At 39.1% G+C, this 21,690-nt stretch overlaps 1 protein-coding gene across 1 annotated transcript in view; it reads left to right on the forward strand.

The window, feature by feature from the left end:
• The first annotated feature begins 1,212 nt into the window (after positions 1-1,212).
• Positions 1,213-21,690, forward strand: part of LOC145944552 (serine/threonine-protein phosphatase 2B catalytic subunit 2) — a 125,763-nt gene continuing 105,285 nt past the window's right edge. Inside the window, exon 1 of the mRNA XM_083052949.1 lies at positions 1,213-2,116. Within this exon, the coding sequence (XP_082909075.1) occupies positions 2,065-2,116 (52 nt within the window). The 5' untranslated portion in view covers positions 1,213-2,064. The remainder of the gene's footprint in view (positions 2,117-21,690) is intronic.

A 21,690-nucleotide genomic window follows, 5' to 3' on the forward strand; every position in this document is an offset into this window, starting at 1 on the left:
CCAAACTACGTGAAAAAGGATCGCAAATTCAAATAGCTTCGTTTGTACATTTCTCATCGAAATTGTATTCAAACACGCCTCGATTCTTTACATGTGTAAACGGATATCCCCTGCGGGCGCATATAAAGGATACTCGATAACACTACTATATTCTGATGTTTATTTGCTCGTACATTGGCCGATAAAATCCTGATTAACAGTATTCCACCGCATTCATAAATAAGCTTTGAAATTTTCAAATCTCGACATGTGAAAGTAATAATCAAACATCATATTCACATGTGTAAAAACATAATCAATAGTATAAATGATGAGATTACTTTAATATCGCTTAAATAATTCCATAATTTGCGCTCCAGTTTTAAGAGTTCGTATCGATTACATTTTCAAATTCCAAAAATATCTGTGCTATAAAAAATACACACCTGATGATTTTACCTGTACTTTTCATTTCCTTTCTCTTCCACATTATTATATCTTCAACATCTAGGACGACGCGCGATCTCTAATTCATTTCAAACGTGACAAGTGCGACAAAGCGTAAAGAAAAATGGAATTTTTTCAAATTTAAATTCGACAGGACGCGAGGAGTCGCGAGGAGTATCGATCTATCGACGGGAGACTCGCGGAGTCGCGCGCGGTCGGTGGCGCCTCTATGACGCAACGTTATAGTTCGCGGGTGGCGGCGCGACCAATCGGCGGTCTCGAATGATCGCTGCGCGCGGAGGGCTGCGCGTGTCCGTCCTCCTGTCCGCGGAGGAGCCGTCAGTGTGCGCGCCGCGGAGAAGCAGAGAGACAGACATCTTGTAGTTAAAATTTAGCGGCGTGGTGTCTCGACCGTGGGTGTCGGTGTCGCGGTTACGTGTCGCGGTGCTTCGTACGTCGTTAACGGTGTCGTCCCGGTCCACGTCGTTGTCGTTGCGACCACCACCGTCACCGCCGCCGCCGCCGTCGTCGTCTCCGTTGTCGTCGTACTTCACGTCGTTCTCGCCGCCGTCGTCGCCACCACCGCCGCAGCCGTTATTGCAATCGTCATCGTGTCCCCGTCTTTTCAAACTGTAACCGTTCGTAGTCGCGGCGCGTTGGTGTGTCGCGTTCGCGGGGGGCAAACGCTCGCTCGATCCGTCGTCGTTCCTGTCAATCGAGTCGTCGCCGTCGCCATCTAAATCGGCCATCGTCGTCGCCGTCGTCGTCGCTGCCGCCGCCGCCGCCGCCGTCGTCGTCGTCGTGCGGCTCGCGCGTGGTCCAGCGATCTCGAAGCGAGCGAAAGAGGCTCCGTCGAGGATCCCCCCGCGCCGCTCGTCCATCTTATTTATTAGCCGCGTGCATTCGCGAGTGCACGGTCGCGCCTACCCTCCTACGAAGGGTGTGTGCGAGGGGACCGCCCTGAGAAAAGAGAAGAGAGGAGCAGAGATATATCGTACAAGAGAGAGAGAAAGAGAGAGAGAGAGAGCAGCCGTCTCCTCTCTTCCTCGACGGCACCGTCAAGAAGAAGAGGAAGAAGAACGTCCATGAACAGTTCCTAGGCACCGATGTGCCGCCGTGCCGTGCGATAACTTCCGTCACCTCTCCGCCGCCACCCTCCCTTCCCCCCGCCCCCTTCGTCGTCCGCACGTCCGCTCTCTCCCTCCCGGCGGCGTATTTCCGTGCGCGCGTGTTACATGTGTGTGTGTGGCGGTCGCGCCGGGCTCTCGAGGTGAAAATACCGCCCTCTCCTTCTACCCAACCCCTCCGTATACGCTGAAGTTAGCCGTTATAACTCTCGCGCGAGTGAACACGCGAAACAGGGAGGAAGAAAAGGAGAACGTGGAGGTGAGGAAGAAGAAAAGGGAAGAGAGAGGTATACGAGAGGAGAAAGAAGCTCCCGAGGAAGACGAGTAACAGTGAAAGAAAGCGGAAAAGAAACGGTGCGGGCGGAGTGACACGGCGGAGCGCGGGCGCGAGCGACAAGGAGAGCGCGAGAGGCTATCCTGCTGCGCGCGAGAGTGACAAGGAGGAGAATAGGAGGAAGAGGAGAGCGAGAGAGAGGAGGAGGCGCCCACTCGTCATTTATCCTCGTACAGCATGACCTCCAACAATTCGCAGAAGCTCCCCACGACGGACCGAGTGATCAAAAGTAAGCCACAACAAGTTTTTATATCTGATATGCGACACGATGCTTGGACGGGACGCGCGGGCTTTCCGAGACGAAACGCATGCTCTCGTGCCCGGTCCCGGCCGCGTGAATATATGCGTGACTCGCTCTTTCGACGCGAGTGCGAGTGCGATGTAACATATGTAAATGTGCGTGCGTGAGTGAGTGACCCCGCGGCCCCGTCTCTTTTCCGGCCGCCTCGGTCGGTAACGTCATCGTCGTCGCTCGCGCTTCTCTTCGTCTTCTTGATTTCTTTCTCTTTATTCCATCTCATTATAGGTATCTCGCTCGTCGCGTCTTGGACGACGAGGATCGAAAAAAACCGGTGTAGCAATTTCAAGTTTAAATGTCAAATTTCTTTCTCTCTCTCTCTCTCTCTCTCTCTCTCTCTCTCTCTCTCTCTCTCTCTCTCTCTCTCTCTCTCTCTCTCTCTCTTTCGCAGAGAAACTTGATTGATCTCCACACTTTTGCATTGCGGAAAACCCTCTCGCCGGTTTCGAGATCCAACGTCGTTCGGACGCGGAGCGAAGTAGGCGCGTCAAAACATGCCGCGTGTCTTATACGCGATTGATTTTCTGCCTGTCTGCCGAGCTTGCTCGCTCGGCGACGCCATTGCTATATCGACCTGGCCCTCGCGTTCGGCCGCGAGAGCGTCGAGCGATTCCGCTCCGCTCTCGCATCTTCGTCGGGGAGAGAAAACTCGAGTCGCCCTTCGCGTTCTGTAGGGTTGAAAGGCCGCGGTCCAGCGGTAACCTAACCAAACCTCGGCGTGGCGCGATCAACCCCTCCCTCATCCCCCGTCATCTTCCCCGGAGATTTGCGCTGCTCGGTTAGCCTCGTTTCCGCGGGGTCGAGGAACGCGATCGTCTCGAGGACGCGAGCGTCGTCTCTTTTTCTATCTCTCTCTTTGGACGCGAACGACGCGTCTTCTCCAACAGCTGATTGCGTAGCTGTCATTGTATATAGGCCGCGCGCGCGTATGTGCGCTATGTGTCATTTAATATGCGTGCGCGTTTCGAAGACGCGACCCTGCATCGTTTAAAGAGGCGATGTCGAAGCGTCCAGATGACTGATAAGTCGAATATCCTATTATAGGGCGGGAAGATACTTGTTGCGCATATAGACGCGCGAATTGTTTTCTTCGGAGCGGACGGGTGTAAACAAATTTTACAATGATATCGATCGTTTTTCGATATCCGGGAAAGGGAGGAAAAGGGTGGGCGGTTGCGGTATTATATCACTGAAAACAAGCGTCGAAAATGAGACCGGTTTTAAAGGCACACGCAGGTAGTATTTTAGGTCGTTGACCCTTGCAGAATGGAGCTCTTTTTTTCCTTTTTTTCTTTTCTTTTTCCTTTCTCCCGTTTTTTATGGTCTACAGTCGAGCGAATGCCGCATCTTCCGCGTTCCGTTTCCAGCTTCCTGCGAACGCATAACTCTTCGATTCTCGATGGGACGAATCTAGGTCACATGAAATTGACGAAATAAAAGGGCACGCGCGAGCGAGGCCACATAAGAATTTTAATAGCCCCGCGGGAGAAATCTTTTTCAGCGCGAGAAACCGGTTTTTTTTTTTTTTTTTTTTACACAACTGTGTGTATGATATAAATATTGTCTAATCACCCGCGTTTGACATGACGCTTTCAAACATGAGGATTTATGATCTTTCTTTTTTACGCATACGTTTATTTGCCATGTCATCCCTTTATGCGCAACCTTGTTTCGCGCGAGGTTCTACGTTTGTCTAAAATGTCGACGGCTTAACCCGGGATCGTAAAATTTAATGGCGTAATCCGATACTCGAGCGTCGGATAATCCGGCTCTAGTGTACCGATTATGTAGTTAGAGATAGATGTGTATCATATACATATATATATATATATATAGTAGGAAGTTTCCTTCTCACACACACATACATAACGATTTGCATTGTGAATCGAACGCGAGACAGATTAGACGTATCTCTTCGGGATAATCGAAAATCGATTAAAGCATTCCGTAAAAGATCAAACGTGGAGCAAATCATATATCTTTCATTTGAGAGATATCTGTCAAACGTCGCGCTGTTTACTTTTCTCGATTATATAGATATAGACGAAAGATTGAAAAACCGCTGTGTGCATTTATTTGTGTAAACGAAAAGTTATATTTTAATTCGTGTCGTTTAACGCGAAAATCTTGAAATTATTTTACGCGCCATCATAATTGGCTTACACAGAATGTGTAAGCTTACATCCCCCAATTCACTTTCGTCCCGCTCAAAGAGCTCCCCTCCTCTCTCTCTCTCTCTCTCTCTCTCTCTCTCTCTCTCTCTCTCTCTCTCTCTCTCTCTGTATGCAAATGTTCGCGACCGCGTAAATAATGTCTCACGACCGTAACTTATTGTCCGCAGCGTAAATTTGGAATGTCTCTAGGAACGCCGATAATAATCGATGATTTTTAACACCGCCAGCTTTTCGACGTCCCATCCTTTTTTTTCCGTTTCCTTTTTTCTTCCAAGGTTGATCCGTCTCGTTACGAGAAATATCGTAATCTCGAAAGTGGCAGATGCATTAGCATGATTTTTCGTTGTAAATGCACGCGCTCGTCGTCGCCTGGCGCCGGGCACATTGTCGTAATCGTTTCCGCTTCGAACGTGCCAAATCGTAAGGAATGATCGTGGGCATGGCTTATCTCGGGTTTCCCCTGATACGCGAATAAACGGAGCACGTCCGGTTTGCGCGATCGGTGGTGCTACACCCTCGGTTAGACTTTCGCGTAATTTCGAAATGTCACTTGAACGAGACGGGCGCGCGCGCGAAATTCCTCTCGTAATTTATTCCGCAAACGTGTGTGTACTCGTAATTTCGATGTTTCGTGCCGACACGAGATGTACGCAAAGTTAAAATTCAGGTCGACGCGTTTCAAGATATATATGCGTTTAATATTATAAACCGCTTTGCTCTTCAGCTTTTAAGAGCGCACGTAAATGACGAAGCACTCTGTCAAAACGTTGTTGCATGTTTGCACGGTCTCTTTAAGAAAGAATTCTTCTTCGAAGAGAAAAGTTTCACGGTTATTAAATAATTAAATTTATTTATTATTTATTAAACAATTAAAAATTGGATCGTGAGAAAGAGAGATTCTCTCCATTTACTCGTTCGATCTGTACGATGTCGTTGAATCATCCCTCGTCAAAATTATAGATTACGCAAGCTCGATCGTCATCAGAATGACGGACACAATCGATTATCAAATCGAATTGTGACGACATCGCTGCCAAAAATCGCGCTCTAGCTCGACGTGACGAACCGGCTCTCTCGGCTTGGGATTATTTTAAGAATCTGACGACAACGCGCGCGCGAAAGAAAGAGAGAGAAAGAGAGAGGCGTCGCGACGCGTCGTCAATTACGTCGGCCGCGCTTTCTCGCGCGTGGACAATTACCGAATTTAAAAGGCATCGCGTTACGCCGGCGGCTCTCGCGTTACCGTGCTAATATTTTTGCAATCTAATTGCGTCCGCGCGTCGCGTCGCGTCTATTGTGGGAGGAGGGTCACGTTGTAATTGTATTGTACTGGTGCCCCGGTGCTCGCAACGATCAGCTCCATTTTTTTCCACGTGTCACGAGATCGCCGCGCGATTTGATTAGGAATTTGTATAACTCTAGAATTTAAATTCAAATAAAATTTTATCTAAATATTTATTCAGAAAAAAATATATATATCTCCTTTTATACACTGAGAGAATTTTCTCTTAGAATTTACCCTGAAAATCATGGTAATTGTGGGATAATATGATGTGGAAAGAATTTTATGAGAATTCTTTGATTAATATTTATCACAATAAAAATAATAAACATATAAAACATAAAACATGTTTGATTAATTTTACTAAATGCATAGTAAAATGATTTTCAGAGTAAATTCTAAGAGTAAATTTTCTCTGTGTAAACCGATATAATTTTGATACAAATTAATCGAATGAAAAAATTCTTTCGGTAAATACTTGTCCCCAATATTTCTTGCACGAAGTAATCTAGATAGATATATCTTGGACTGGAAATATTTTTTCATTATGCGCGAGCAACAGCTAGCTTCTCGTCGAGAGATCCCGTCGTTCTGGAAACATATATATTTTTTTTATAAATACCTTGAGAATTTTATTGTGTCGAGTAACTGTCGTAAACTAGAATCGTATCGGTTTCTCTTTCAATCGAAACGCGTGCATATTTCAACGCGTGAAGCACGGTATCGCGGATAATATATGACGTGCGTCACCTGCGTGACATTTCTTTTGTACGGAGAAAAATAGCGCAACGCGTCACGATATTCTTGACCCGGTGCATTCTGATCGCATTAAATATGCAAACTGCCCGTGCATTTCTGCCGCGCCCGTCTTTATATCGGTTCGCTTCTGTTTACTATCGATAAATAACAGCGACGAGAGACAGACGTTCTCGAACTTAGAACGCATTAATGACTTGTGTGGAGGATCTATAATTAATATTTATCCTTGAGTCCGCGTGTGTGTCTGTCAAACTTCGGGAGTAATATTTTCACGCGTATAATAGAAACGGATAATTATTTAATTGTTTCGTTGTTTTGTTCATTGCGAAGTCCTTGATAAGCCCATTTAATTACTACGGTTTTGATAAATTGTTAAATTAGAGAAAATCAATTGCTTACACATCCTCCCCCAGTAGGAATAATATATATCTCTCTCTCGAAATCCCGATCGGTCGATGGGTGCTCGTTAAAGTGAATTATAGACGCTCGTGGAATCATCTTTAATTTACAAAGCAGTAGCGTTGCGAGAGATTCGACTTCGCGAAGACGCGGTTTTGCACCGTATGTTATAATACAATGGTCGTACATAACTTAAATTTTTCGCTCGCCAAGAACGCAGTTTTCCAACAAGTAGAGATTCAGAAGCTCGCTACGTTAAACACACACGCGACGATTATTTTCGTTTATTACGCGTTTCGCGCGTTAAATTTGTCGCTCTCGCGCGCGATAAATTATCGCATCCATCACATATTGTGATATCGTTCGCTAGTAACATTTTGTGGCCGCGTATTATTACATGTATTTACGTTCTTCTAAATACTTGTCCCCGTCATTCGGAATGGTAATTTGCATAAATACACTCGTACATGCAAACATTTCAAATTGTCGACGTGGAAGAAAAAAGTTTCTATTAAGTTCTCGACACATAATTATAGATGAAATGCGACTCGTTTTTCGCGCTATTATGCATTTTTTTAACTATCTTCCGCCAGCCATGGGAGTGTTGTCAACATTGGTCGTGTTATACATATAACGATATATATATTTAAAAGTATAATATGCATTACACACTTTCTCTCTCTTTCTGTGCTGAGCTATGCTGGTTCTATTCGCGTCGATAATAAGCGCCGGTGAATGAACCTCTTTGCAGCACGCGTTTATCTGGGAGCTAATGAGATTCGATGATTACGAGATACAATATATTGCAAGATCATTATCACGATCACGGATTTCTCGAAATTACGCGATGCTGCCACCGATCTTATCGCGGTCGACTCGCGCGAGCGTCACGCCTGATTAGCGTCGCGATGCGTGACGCATGCGTGTGTTTCCGTCTTGTTAAACGCCAACTCTGTAAATTCTTCGGGTTGGATTCCAAGTATCGAGATTAACCTGCACGATAAACACCGACGAAATCGCTTCTAGCTCATTCGGTATTCGGCCAATTAATTCTTTTAGTTTTAAATTGCACGTAAATTTTTTTCTCTTTTTTTTTTAAGGAATTTTTCACACGAACGATTCTCTATCGACATATCGCTTTAGCTCTCTCTCTATTTATCTATCTATCTCTCTTTCTCTATGTGACTTTGATATTTCAATCTCCACTAAATAGACGAGCGAGTGTCGGGATCCCTCTCTCTCTCTCTCTCTCTCATGTGCTCTTCTCAATTAAATATTCCCTCATGAATTTTCGATATCAATGTGCGGTCGATAACAGTCTCTCTACAATCCACGGCATACGTCGTTTGGCGTAGGGCAGCGATAACGATGTTGCCTCGTTCTCATCCGGATGAGCTTTACAAAATTTTGTTTTGTATAGAAATGGAGTCTATAGTCGGACATTTGCAAGCTTATGAATATTTAGAATATGGATATACTGTGTAGCGTCTGACTCATGAAGGATCGTAACCTTTGCTTTTTCTACATCTTATTGTTAGTATTAAAAATAGCATAATCAAATCGCACATACAATTTTTTTTTTTTTTCCTTTCTTTTAAATGAATATATGTATATCTGAATTGCAAAATTACGCAAATATAATTTTTCAGTATTCATGGAATAATATATCCGACAGAGGGAGATTTTTTATTTCTGGTTATATTAAAAAAAGGACAAGTTTAAATAAAAATGTATTTATAGAATAAAATAAAAAAAATTAGGGCACTAGATTGGATATATTTGCATATAATATTTTTGTAAATTTTACACTCTCTCTTGTAATTATTTTATCCGCAATATCGAAAAAATATCTGGACATTTTATAAAAGATAGTAATATATACGCAAAACAAATTTATTATGACGCCACATTTTTTATTTTATTCTATAATAACGCGCATAAATCACGTTATCAAATCTGTATATATATCTCTTTCGATAACATTGTATAAAATCACATAAATATAGATTTTAGAGATATACATATATGTCATTCTTGACGTACGCGACAAAAATTTCATACGAAATTCCGCAATATTAATTTAAAATATTAAATCTATTACCAAAGAGAAAAAAAGATTTGCATACATTGCACGTATATATATTATAAAATCGTATAAGTGAACACTCTCAAATAACTGTCAATCGATAAGAGGAAAGATCGATTCCGGTATTCCGAGGAACGTCTGCCTCATCGGACAATCCCATCGTTTCTCTGATACATCCTGTATCGGCTCGCACGTACGTTTCGGTTCGTTCTTCGGGTCCCGGTGGCGGTTTACGGCCGCTGGGCGGTGTGTAATAATAGACGCAAACTCTCATTTGGCCAGTCGGCCAACTACATTTGGCTCGGCCGCGGTCCACTGTTCGCTCCGCGGCGGGTCCGACTGGCCGGTGGCGAAATTTTTGTTGACTTTACGAAAGAATAAATAAACAAGGAGCGAGCCCATCCGTCCGTCCGGGTCCTCCGTTTCACGACCGTATATCTTGTACCATCGTATCTGTGTGCATCTGCGTGCGTTTTCTCTCTTTTATTCTCTCTCTTTGCGTATCGAAGCGGCGCGGCCGGGAATTTTATTTTCGTGAACGACGAACCGTCGTCCGGATCGCGCACAAACGCCCTTCCGCGGTTCGTTTCATCGCCTAGGCGATATTCGCGAAGAGGAGGGATAGAACGCGAGAAGACTCTCAAATTGATCTCATTTCTCTTATTAATTATTGTTTATCAGCTGAGATTGCGAGATATCGATACTGCAATTATAAGAATTTTGAGAATTCGTAGCAGTTCGTTTCATAAAAAAAAAAAAGAAAAAAATCTTTGCAGAATTGTCACAATCGAGTATATTAATGATCCCGAATTCACAAATATATTTTATGACATTTGACCCATCAATTTTATCGGTCTTTGAAAGTATGTACATAGATACATTTCTTAACTTCTTAAGTATTATGAAAGGAAATTGACTTCTTTCATGCATTGAACTTTTTATTTCTTAAGATTTGTTTGCTGATTTCTTTTTTAAATCACATGCTGTGAGAATCCTTGTTAAGTTAGGTGTTTGTCGGCGTCCGAATGTCGGCAAACAGTCCATTACTATACAATTTTATCATACAATGGCTATATTGTGTTCGGTGACAGACGTTTACGGCATAATAGCATTCTTTGTACGATTACTGGCGGCACGTTGTAAACAAGTTGCACACGCTACGACTAGAATCCGTAAACTACCATTTTTTTTCTAATATCCATAAGTCGAGAGTCGCGGTGAAGTAGTATCCTTAGTATCCTGTTGAAAGCAGGGTTGGCCGGAAAAGTCCAGTGAGTGGAAAAAACCATATAGTAAATTCCGGTTTTTATTGTGTCGGACTTTTTTATCCAATGGAATGAACTGGCAAAAACTATAAAAATGATTACATTAAAATATATTTATATAATTTTATAAAAAAATATGCGTTTGCTTTAATTAATAAATCATATTAATCATTATGGTTAAAAAAATAAGAGAAATATAAAATCTTCTTTAATTCAAATTAATATATGAGATACATTTTTTAAATTTTAAAGATATACAAAATTTTATTATTTATTTTATCATTTTTATTAGAAAGTATCAGTTTTTGCCGGTTTTTTTTTTTTGGAAAATACCGGTTTTTACCACTGGCATGTTGAAAGGAATAAGATTATTAGGATAAAAGACATTCTCTACATTTTCTTTAAATAAAAGAACCGATTATGAAATTGATTTTCTACAAGTGTCGGGATAATCGGGGTAATTTTTCTCAAGATTTGTCTGTATAAACTTAAATATTTATTTCTATTCAAGGAAGAAACTTCAGATGACACGAAATTAAGTATCCGTTTTCCCAATTAACCCTCGTAATTTCTCGGAATATAATTATGTATATAACTCTCGAACATTGTCATCTCGACACGCTCGACATTTTCGAAGAGATTGCCGTGTGTTTACGCGTATACAAATAAATTGGCGGTTTGGGATGATAGGACAGGAAATTAAAACCCTCAATTAGTGCAACCTTGCAACCTTGTCAGCGAATTTCTCCTACGGAGATCGATAACGGCCCCTATATATATATATATATATAACAGCAAGTAACTTGCCTTGTCAGATCGTATTTGCGCTGCTATAAAAGCAAACCGCTCTTCTCTATTTAATCGCGTTATATCTATTTTATCGAGAGAAAATAATTAGCTAACATACGGATTACCGAGAAAAAACCGCGCGATAAAAATATCAACGCTCGCGAGCCTCTTTCTCGATTTTTTTCTTTTTTTTTTCGTTGCAGCGTCGTCCTTCAAACGTTCGCCCTCTCGCGAGTCCTTGGCAAAAATGAGATGTCCGATCTCGCGGAATAAATATCGTGAGCGCGAAACGAGTGAGTCGCACGGAGAAATTAAAACGTACTGTATGCTGGAAATAAAATTTTATATTTACGGTGATTAAATTGGATTAGTCGATTCAGCTCTACTCTCATCGCGCGGCGAGCGAACTTTAATCCCGGCCGCGACTCGGTTTTTCATCCGGGGCTTAATGTGCCCCAGAACAGATTTTCTCTCCCCCCTTTCTAGATGGAACGACGTAGAGAGAAGAGATTTTTAGCGACACACGTTGCGTATGTGATGAAATATCAGTGCCGATCGTTCGACTTTTTTTTGTTCGAATTTTCTGCGTCAAGGAGCGGCTAATCCGTGACCTCGCGCGAACCTCCATCCCCTTTTGTGGAGAGGAAGGTCGTACCTTCATTTAGCATATCGTCGTCGGCAACGAAACCAGGCCAGCCGCCGCGAAGGGCGCACGAATTCATTACGTGGCCCGCTTTTCGAGTCACGGAATATATCTGATCGAAGGCAACTATCCGGACGGCGGAATCGTTTCCCGCTTTTTCCACTTGGCCTTCCTCACGGACGTTCGCTCACGGGCTCTGGCTCTTAACCCGCTTTCACGATCCGCGTCCGGCGCGTCGGGGGAATATATATATATATATATATATATATATATATATATATAACGACGGTTCATTTACATGTTCTAAGCCGGAAGCGATTTGTTCACCGTCGTATTTTACCTTCGAATAGAGGCGCGAAGTTGGGCCAATTTTACGATGCGATTTTATTACGGGACATCGGAATAAAAGGAAGATGTTAGAGTGTCATCTTCATGCTGATAACTGTTGCTCTAAGATAATAAATTACGTTATACAAAAAAATATGAAGTACATTAGCTGCATATTTAATGATATTACAAAACGATGCGGTACCAATTGCATAGGAGAACAAATAGGAAAATGAACAAAACCGATAATTGATAATTTGCTCGATGTGTCCTTTGTGCAAGTTATTATGCGAAATTAATTGCGATACGTAACCCATACAAATTATTAGCTTCGCATACTCAATGTTTAAAGGAAGTACGGATATCTGTCGATTGCGGGTTAATAGGTCTCGCGAGCGAGAAAGGGTTACCTCGTTTCTATCGAAAATTATCGGAAAAGTGGCGAGTGAGATGCCCTTAAACAACGTGAGAAGATGCGCGTTGGATTGATTTCTCGCATCTGCTTTATTTTCGTGCCTTATTGCGTTCCCTCACTTCAACGTTTCTCGTATAAATAAGGGCCGATACTTTGTTCGCGTTTATGTCATTTTTCGTTGACGTTTGTCGGTCTGCGTCGTGATTGCTTCGCATAATATCGATGCAGATTGACACTAACGAACTAATTGTTCCACGGCTATTTTCTTCGTTGTTTCTTGCATCGGAGTTCTCTATCTTGCAGTCTGATCATCTATTCTGTAGCGCGAGACAGTAACGACGACATTCTAATTAATCCTTGGCAATTTCTTTCTTGCATCTCTCTCTCTCTTCTTTCTTTCTCTCTTTCTATAACATTTCTTGGAGACAAACTTGAAACTCGGCAGATTTATCATGACATATCATTTATTATGACAAATCAAGTGATACGAATGATTTTGCATTATACCACGAGAACATGCAAATAATTTTCCCATTATAACAAAAAAATAAGAAAAGAGCAAATATGTTGATTGCGTCTGTGATGCCTGAAAGTATTTTAAAACTACAGCGTTTCTCTCGTAAACGATTCATAATTATATCCGTGTAGTGTTACGTAATGCGCACATACATGAGAGCTTTTGTGCCTTCGTTAATTTGACAAGAAATCAAATTTGAATATAATTAAATGTTAATTTAGTATTCTAATCCCAAATTTATTGCTTCTACTAATTAGCAAAAAATTAATATCGAAAGTAGAAATGCTGACGAATACTAATATTACATTAGCATTCGTCTCCGAAAAATATTATTTATGTTGAAACAAAATACAAATATATTATAATTAGTTACTAATTAACTGCGTTCAAAGTCTTTATAAATATATTTAAAAAATATTAAATTATTTTTATAGATGCATCAATATTTAAAGGTTAAGTGAATTTTATGTTTTATACATATATATATATCTATAAATATTTTATACATCTTCCTTTATATATATATATATATATATATATATAATATAATATTTTATTAAATATTCAAAATATTTCAAAATAAGACTTAGAACTTTAGACTCTAAGACTAGAAAATATTATATGCATCACTACACAATGATTTAATTAGGCCTTTATCGTGAAGATAAGCGAACAATTAATTTTATAAATTGCAAATAATAAATTGATAAAGTTATGAATTACTCGCCCTCTCTCTTTATGATTGCTCCGCTATCGGATGTTTCTATTTATACTTTGTTGCTCCTTCAGTCGAGAGTGATTGTTAAATACGATCTCGAGCGTACTAATCTAGAATGCGACGATTGCGCGGAACTTTATATAGCACTCTCGATGTTAATTGCGCACTTTATTTTATATTACAAAGGGCGCAAAAATCAATGATTATTCGTACTTGGTACTAGAAAATTGCACGATAAAACGCTATCTCCATTATTAACGAATAGTATATGCACGCATTTTACGATAATTTTATTATCTCATTATAACACGTAAAAGTGAATAAATGTACAAATTAAAATTAAAGATAAATATTCGTAGAATATTATAATATCCAAGAGTATGAGTCGATTCACACGATTGATTTAAATCGAATAAGTCACGTAAAACAACAGATCACCGTTGTACAAGCGCCAAATTTATGATATACGATTACTAAATATTAAAATACGATGACTCAATATCGAGACTATATATATTAATTAATTAACGCGTGACAATAACGCTCGAGTCAATTCATTTTTATATCTCATCCGTGATGTTTTTATTAATGACTGAGAAATTCGAAAATAACATCGACTCTCCCGATACTGCACAACATTACAATGAATGACTATATTTGAGACACGTTAATCGCGGAAGTTAATTAATCGCGTGGGCTGATACAGTCTTTAATCGATCGCGGGAATGATCGCGCGCTTGGCATCTCTTAATATACTTTGAACATTTTATAATATAAGTTGATACTGAATTATACTCGTCGAGAGAAAAATTCGGCGCGTCCTATTTACGTACGGTGATCTTGTTGTCATTCACGCGACGAGACTCGAGCGAGAAGGAATTTAAGGTAATGGTGGGGCGAAGCGAGATCCGATAATAAAATAGGCGTAAAATTCGTGCATACACTATTCGTTAACAACAGAGCATTGTGTGAATTTGATCGTGCGATTTTCCGAGCGCCGAACGTCTAATCTTTGTGCGTTCTCTTGCAATATATATAGACTAAAGTACACATCATGTGCGATTAATATTGGCGTCGTCTAAGTGCGGAACTCGTGATACTCTGATGATTAATGATTAATAGGCGCGTGTGCGATCGTAATTAACCATATTTTCGTGAGGGAGTGTCGTATGAATACCATAAAGGGTCAGCAAAGAACAAACAAGAGAGGAAAAAAAGATCTGAGGAAGCATCGAACGATAGTAGGGTATATAGTATCCATAAAGTGAGCGGTTTATAATTTTGTTTAATTAAGTGTCTTATTTGTAAAATATTAATATATAATTGATCATCTATCTTTGTGATGGTGATTCAGTTTTGTAATCATTGTATAATTTGAAATACACATAAAATATTCTATGTTTTATATTTTCAAATATTTAAAATATTTATTATAGTATTTATAATTTATATATAATTAATATAAATTTAATAAAGATATAATTTAATGTAGATATATAATATTTCTAAAATGTTTTAACAGTCCGTTGTTGATGCATTTATAAAAATTTAATATTTTTGAAATCTATTTGTAAAATTTTTGAGCAATTAATTAGCAACTCTGATGTATTTGATTTTCATTTACGACTCGCTATAAATGTTTTTTGGAGGGGATACGTAATGTGTGCGTTAAGTCAGCATCCACATATTTAATATTAATTTTATTAATTGAAATAATACATTCAACAAATTATTAATATATTAACATTTAATTATGCCATACATTTATCCTGATTTCTCGAAGTCGAAGCTGCCATGATTAACGGCTAAAGTGTTTTCGTGTAATTTTTATTTATAGACGATTTTTTTTAAGAAAACGATATTTAAGAAAACGATATGTCTAAAGTTTCGATACCTACAGCTAAATATCCTAGCAATGTGTCCAACAGAGAATGGTAATTATGATAAATAATTCTTGAACTACAGTAGCATACACTAAGGGCCAATTTCTCACCAACGTCGGTTAACTTTAACCTCCGGTTAAACCATATATCTTTGTCTCTTTTTAAGAACACATCTGAAAAGAGACAAAGATATATGGTTTAACCGGAGGTTAAAGTTAACCGACGTTGGTGAAAATGGCCCTAAGGGTGGTCTCTTTCATTACAAAAGAAACAGGATTATCGTTCCTTGTATTTATATATCAACAAGTAAACGATCATCATTAGTTTTCAAAGGTGCGTGTGGTCCTTTTTTTCGGGTGACAACCTTGCGCTTCTTTGTGAAGCGTTGACCGGCAAACAAGAAATAATGCCTTCTGTTCCTTTCGGATCGGACAGCAAAATATTTCGACTCTTTCGAGAGGATAAAAGAGGGCAGGGTGGATTAGGGAAAACATGAGAAGATGAGAGAGAAAAAGAGAGAGAGAGTAAGCGAGAAAGCGGTGTGCAAGAGAATAGAGAGAGAAAGAGAGAAAGAGAGTGTGAGAGAGGCAGGCGGGGCCGATCAATACTCACGGCCAACCCCGTAGTATCGTATAGATTACCTTATTCATAGCGTAGTCATCGCCGTGTCCACTGTTTTCCTACAACTTGTGTTTAACAACGGATTGGAAAAGAAAGGATTTCCGAGGGAAATGCGCGAGACTTTTAGATTCTCCCGAAATCGGTTCGCGATTTACTCCTTTTTTTCCCCCCCCAAAGTGACATTGCGAAGATTCGGTGTCGGAATTGCAAATAGTATTAAAATCCCGTTTTACTTCTGAATGTTATATTTTGCGATAATTTATTGCGTATATGTATAAATAAATTTCTCTTTTCTCGTCGTCGCAGTTGTTAACGTCGAGGTTGTTTCAACGTCGTGACGTCGTGCATCGCGTTCGCGATAGTCGCGCCGCATAAATGCATCTCGCGTGCTCGGGCATAAAACGGTCGCTTTAACGATACGAGCGATCGGAATCCAATCCGATCATCGTCGTAAATAACTGACAGATGAACGGGCCAGTGATTCCCTCTCGCGAAATGCCGCGATTGATATGATGATTCGTTTATTTTCGTTTCTCTGTAAAATTCAGCTGTTGAATTATGCAGGCTTATTTAACAGAGCATCATTGAATCTCATTTCTGAGCATAATTTAATACATAGTTACGTAAATCTAACTTTATAATATTTTTCAAGATTATTCTATATTAATAAAATTCAACGATGAAATTATCTATTATGGAATTATTATACTTTTGACTGTGTATTTTTCACATGAATCTTTTTCAAAATTCCATATACGAAACAGAAAATAGTAGTCTTTTTCAATTATTACTTGAAATTTGAAAATTTTGCAGTCGTATCTTGAGATCGAAGTTTTGTCTCTTATTCAAGGCAACTCGTCGGAAACTTTTCAATCATTTCAGACTATCTAAATTTCTAAATGTCCATAATAAACTCACGAAGAAGGAAACACATACTGATGGGAAATCTCTTTAATCACATAATAGAAAATTAATTACTTAATAGCTTACTAATGTTTCTGAGATATAAACAATTCGTAAATATAAAAAAATTGCTATCTTGTGTGTTTCTACATAAAAACAATATTTTTGCATATACGATTTTTTTCTATCTTTAATACGATCATTATCGTTATATATATATATATATATATATATATATATATAAAACTATCGTTATTGCGAAACGAAACGCGAGGCATCTGGCTTCATGTCGCTTAGATCGAATAAAAGATTTATAACAGTGTCTTGAGTTCTTCTGACAGACTTAACTGTGGGGAAAGGTCGAGGCGATCGCCGCGGTAAGCCGCAAGAGAGAAAATGTGTTATTTCTCCTCATATAGTAAGGGTTTATGCATCCCCGCGGGAAAGGCGTCACGAGCTTCATGCATCAGCGTACCTTTCGCATGAGATAAATAAAACGCTGTTACGCCATGATGGTAGAGATTACAACGAACGAAGTGCGAAGTATTAAGTGAGCTATCGGGAAAGCAGTTGTATGAGCAACGACGCATTAATATACTTTGTTGCTGTAAAAGAAAAAAAATAGATAAAAATATAATTTGATTTTAAAAATTATAACGTTAAATTAAATGTATTTGAAACATTTTTTTTCAATTCTATCCGTGGCATTAAAAAATATCGATAGTTTATAAAAAAATTATTATATTTGTACAAAATATGATTATTATATTGTTATATCTTATTCTTTTCGATTTAATAATTTTTTGAATTATAATTATATTGTATTTGTAATATCTTGGAATAAAATTATGCAATAAACACACAAATCATATGAGACACATAAACTCTCAATGTAAACGGAAAAATATTATCGAAAATCTCAATAAATTTTACGAAAATTTATGTGCAAGAATGAAACTGCCATTTTTAAATCCACAAGTTAATCAAAGGATTAATAAGCAAGAAGCATGCATGTATTTGAGAAAAGGATGATTTAATAGCGTCGATTATCTATCTTTTCAATATGCTCCGTAAGCACTAAAGCTCACTTAACACTTAATCCGTCACTTTAGTCTGTCACGCGTGTCACGCGGTTTCTCAGGAATACGAGTACACGAGGGGGAAGGGGAGGGGGAGATTATAAGACGTATCATCTTGAGGGATCCTTCAGAACAAGCTCGTCCTCCTGGGTCGAGAAGGTCTCACTCTATTGACACTTCCTTGCCGAGAACGGAGAGTTCGACGAACTTGAGTTTCCTGCCTGTCCGGGAAACTCGAGATTGCGTCCGTCCGGCTGTCCGCCATAAATTTTTCATTCGACTCGCAACTTTCATCGTCCATATGCGAAAAGATTGATCCGCCGGATCAATCTTTTCGCATTTGCCCTTACGCGTCGTCGATACGTCGCGTCTATGCGTTTTTCACGGTATGAAAAAAAAAAATCACGATTCTTTCTTCGTTGTTATATGCGACCCTCTCACGTGGCTTTCTCGATCTCTAGATTGGAAGATGATAAAAGGCACACAAGTCTGTAATTTCTCTTTCTTTCTCTCTTTTTATTGTCGCATGTTATATAAATGTCACTTTACAATATTTCTGATTATTGAAACTTACATATTCGGAATGTAGACACAAAGGAGATATTGGAAATGCGGAAATATCGGTTTTTGAATAAATATCCGAACATTTATAGTATATTCTCGATGTTGGTGGTCTTAAAACTTTATATTTTATTTATATATGGCATATTATAATAATTAATATCAAGTATATGGGAAAGATACTAAGATATTTTTTTTAATTATTCAATTTAAAAAATTTTTTTCTAATATTTAGAAAATTGTATAATTTCTAAAAGAACAAATTTTATTATATACTTTTATAGCTTTCGTTATCGCGAGATAACGTTGAATTTCAATGGATCATGACATTATTTTACAATTGTATAAAATTATATAACTACATAATTTTATAGAAGAACAATTACGATAAATTTGCAATGCAATGGTTTAAAATAAAGTAGCCACTAATCGGTTTTAATAATGGATAATTTTAATAATATAATTATTTAATTGTAATATTTGACGATTCCACACGAGAGCGTATACTTATTTTGAGCAATTATAAAGTTGAAGTATCGTGTTATTTCTGGTATCGCGGGGCTATCTGCGTGGTTCACGGATAATTCACTGACGCAGAATCTTGATAAACTCAAGGTTATCGGTGTAGTATCGAACGTAGTAAGCAACGTCGAGCGGCAAATAAAGCGCGTCCTCGATTTGAGAATTAATCTCGTCTACTTATCGGATGACATTTATACTCTGTTTCATGATTCACGTCTCATCGCTGTATGTCATTCGAACATTATATTTTACGCTCACGCGTTGGAATATATACATATAATCTCTCCGTTGAATATTTATGCGCATCTGTGTCGTTTTACACGGAAAGATATTAAAAATTTCAGCCACGCGAGAGATTGCGATATCTTTTATCATATTAAAAACTATTAATTGCAAGATTTATCTCGTGTACAGAGATCGAACGGAATGCGAGTATTCGGCATGTTTGTATTTTTCCTGAAGCTTTTAAAATCGGTAAAAAAGATGATAATGAAGTTTTCGAACCGGTACTTGCATCTAGGTACTTAAAATTCAATTCGCGTACTCGTAATTGATTTGTCGCAAAGAGCGAATTGCACAGCAAAGTCTACAAGTCTACACTCTTTACATCCGACGCGTGTTTTACCTCGCTCGTGGAGCTCGTCCTTGGATGTACCTTACCGCCGGATATAAATACGTACGATCAATTTGTCTGTTAACGTGGAAAGGGCGTGCAGCATCTCGCGCTCTTTCTCGCTTAGCACCAGGCTTTTCCCCGCGCGATCCTTTCTTCCATTCTGCCTTCCGCACGAGTAGCCTTGTACGAGAGCAGCCTCGAGGGCCATTCTCCCTCTTTTCCCCCCACGACTCCTTTCCACGAGTGTGGACTATTTTTCTTTATCGCAGCCGGGCCTTCGCATCTTAGTTACGTGTCACTGCCCTCGCAACGGTTCCGACAGGCCCCGGCGAGGGTAACATCTCGCTCGGACACCCTCGGTCCCTATTATCGTCCGATTACGATCGATATATTGCGAGATTATTTTCGACTTATTTACCTTTCTTATTAATGTTGCATTTACATCATATGAACTTTATGATGCATTTTTTTTATGATTCAGTTATGTATATTATTCTGCTCCAATTTTACAGAGATACTGATTTAATATTTTAGCGAGAGCGCAAATTTCGATTAGCTTATACGCACACGTGAGATCAATTATTTTGCGAAATAGAAACATGGCCGCGCGATAGTTATTGCCGACTCCTGGACGGCATTATATCGTCGTGATTGCGCGAATGAGCGCACGTGGTGCAGTCGCATAATGCGAGGAAACGCGCGCCAGATGTCGAGCGGGCGATTAAATTAGCAATTTTATTGCCCGGACATTTTTCGCTCCGCGCCGCGTATATAAAGCGCGAGGACGCCGCTCGTATTCGACGGTGCCGAATTTTCCACGTAAAAGCATTCGATATTTCGACGAAATGCCGAATTTCCACGCGTCGATCAAATCTGTTTGCATTTTTTTAATTTCTGAAATACGCTGCGTACACAAAGCAGAAATATTTTAGTATATTAAAAACAGTTTATTTATATCATAAGTGCTCATTCAGAGTTTCGCTCAATTTTAGTTATACATGAATGTTTCTTTTTTTTCTGATTCTCTTTAAAATTATTATTATGCAAATAAACTATTGTCAAATATTAAAATATATATAGTTAAAAAAAAATGCATTTTACATATTAATGTATAAATACAATGTCGGTGACAAATTAATCGTAGTAATGACGATGAAATATCTCAAGGATTTTTAAGTTTATAATTTTTGTATGAAACTGTCTTGAATATATATGTATAATATAATATATACATATATTAATAATGTATTTATTATACATATATTAATAATGTATTTATTATACATATATTAATAATGTATTTATTATACATATATTAATAATGTATTTATTAACGCAAGACACAAAATTGTCAAGTTGGATGATGATTGATGTCTGAAATGGAGCGTTATCCATCCACATTGGGCTTTATTAGATATAAATATATTACTCGCGCGGTGTAACACACTTAAGTACTTCGAAACTTGGCATTTTTTGTCGTTATCGTCATATTAATCTCTTTGAAACGCTCGACGGTGAAAGGTCAGCGCTCAATTTACACGAACGTGTCGCTTCCCTGCCAGGTTCGGTTTCGGAGAGGAAACGTCACGAAAATTGAATTGGCTCCCTTCCTCTCCCCGGCCTTGGCCCACGTTTCGCCATTTCCGACGTTTCCTCGTGTCCAGACGGATTAATGCCTCGGAAAATCGAGGATTCGCGCCTGAGAAGACCGGATATCCCGCGTCATCGTCAGGACTCGTTTCTCTTTTGCTCTTTCTATGTTATCTGGTCGATATTGACGCGTTTTCGCGAATCCATTGGACACCTTTTCATCCTCCATCTTTCTATAAAATTCGAGATACTTCATCTCCCATAATCTCGCAGAAATAAAAAATAAAAATGACAATTTTAACGTTCTTAAAAATATACTAATTTTAAATATAATCATTGCTAATTATAAATACAAT

The sequence above is a fragment of the Prenolepis imparis genome, unplaced genomic scaffold (assembly GCF_030444845.1).
Source record: "Prenolepis imparis isolate NDT839.2.m4 unplaced genomic scaffold, iyPreImpa1.0 SCAF_13, whole genome shotgun sequence".
NCBI lineage: Eukaryota > Metazoa > Arthropoda > Insecta > Hymenoptera > Formicidae > Prenolepis > Prenolepis imparis.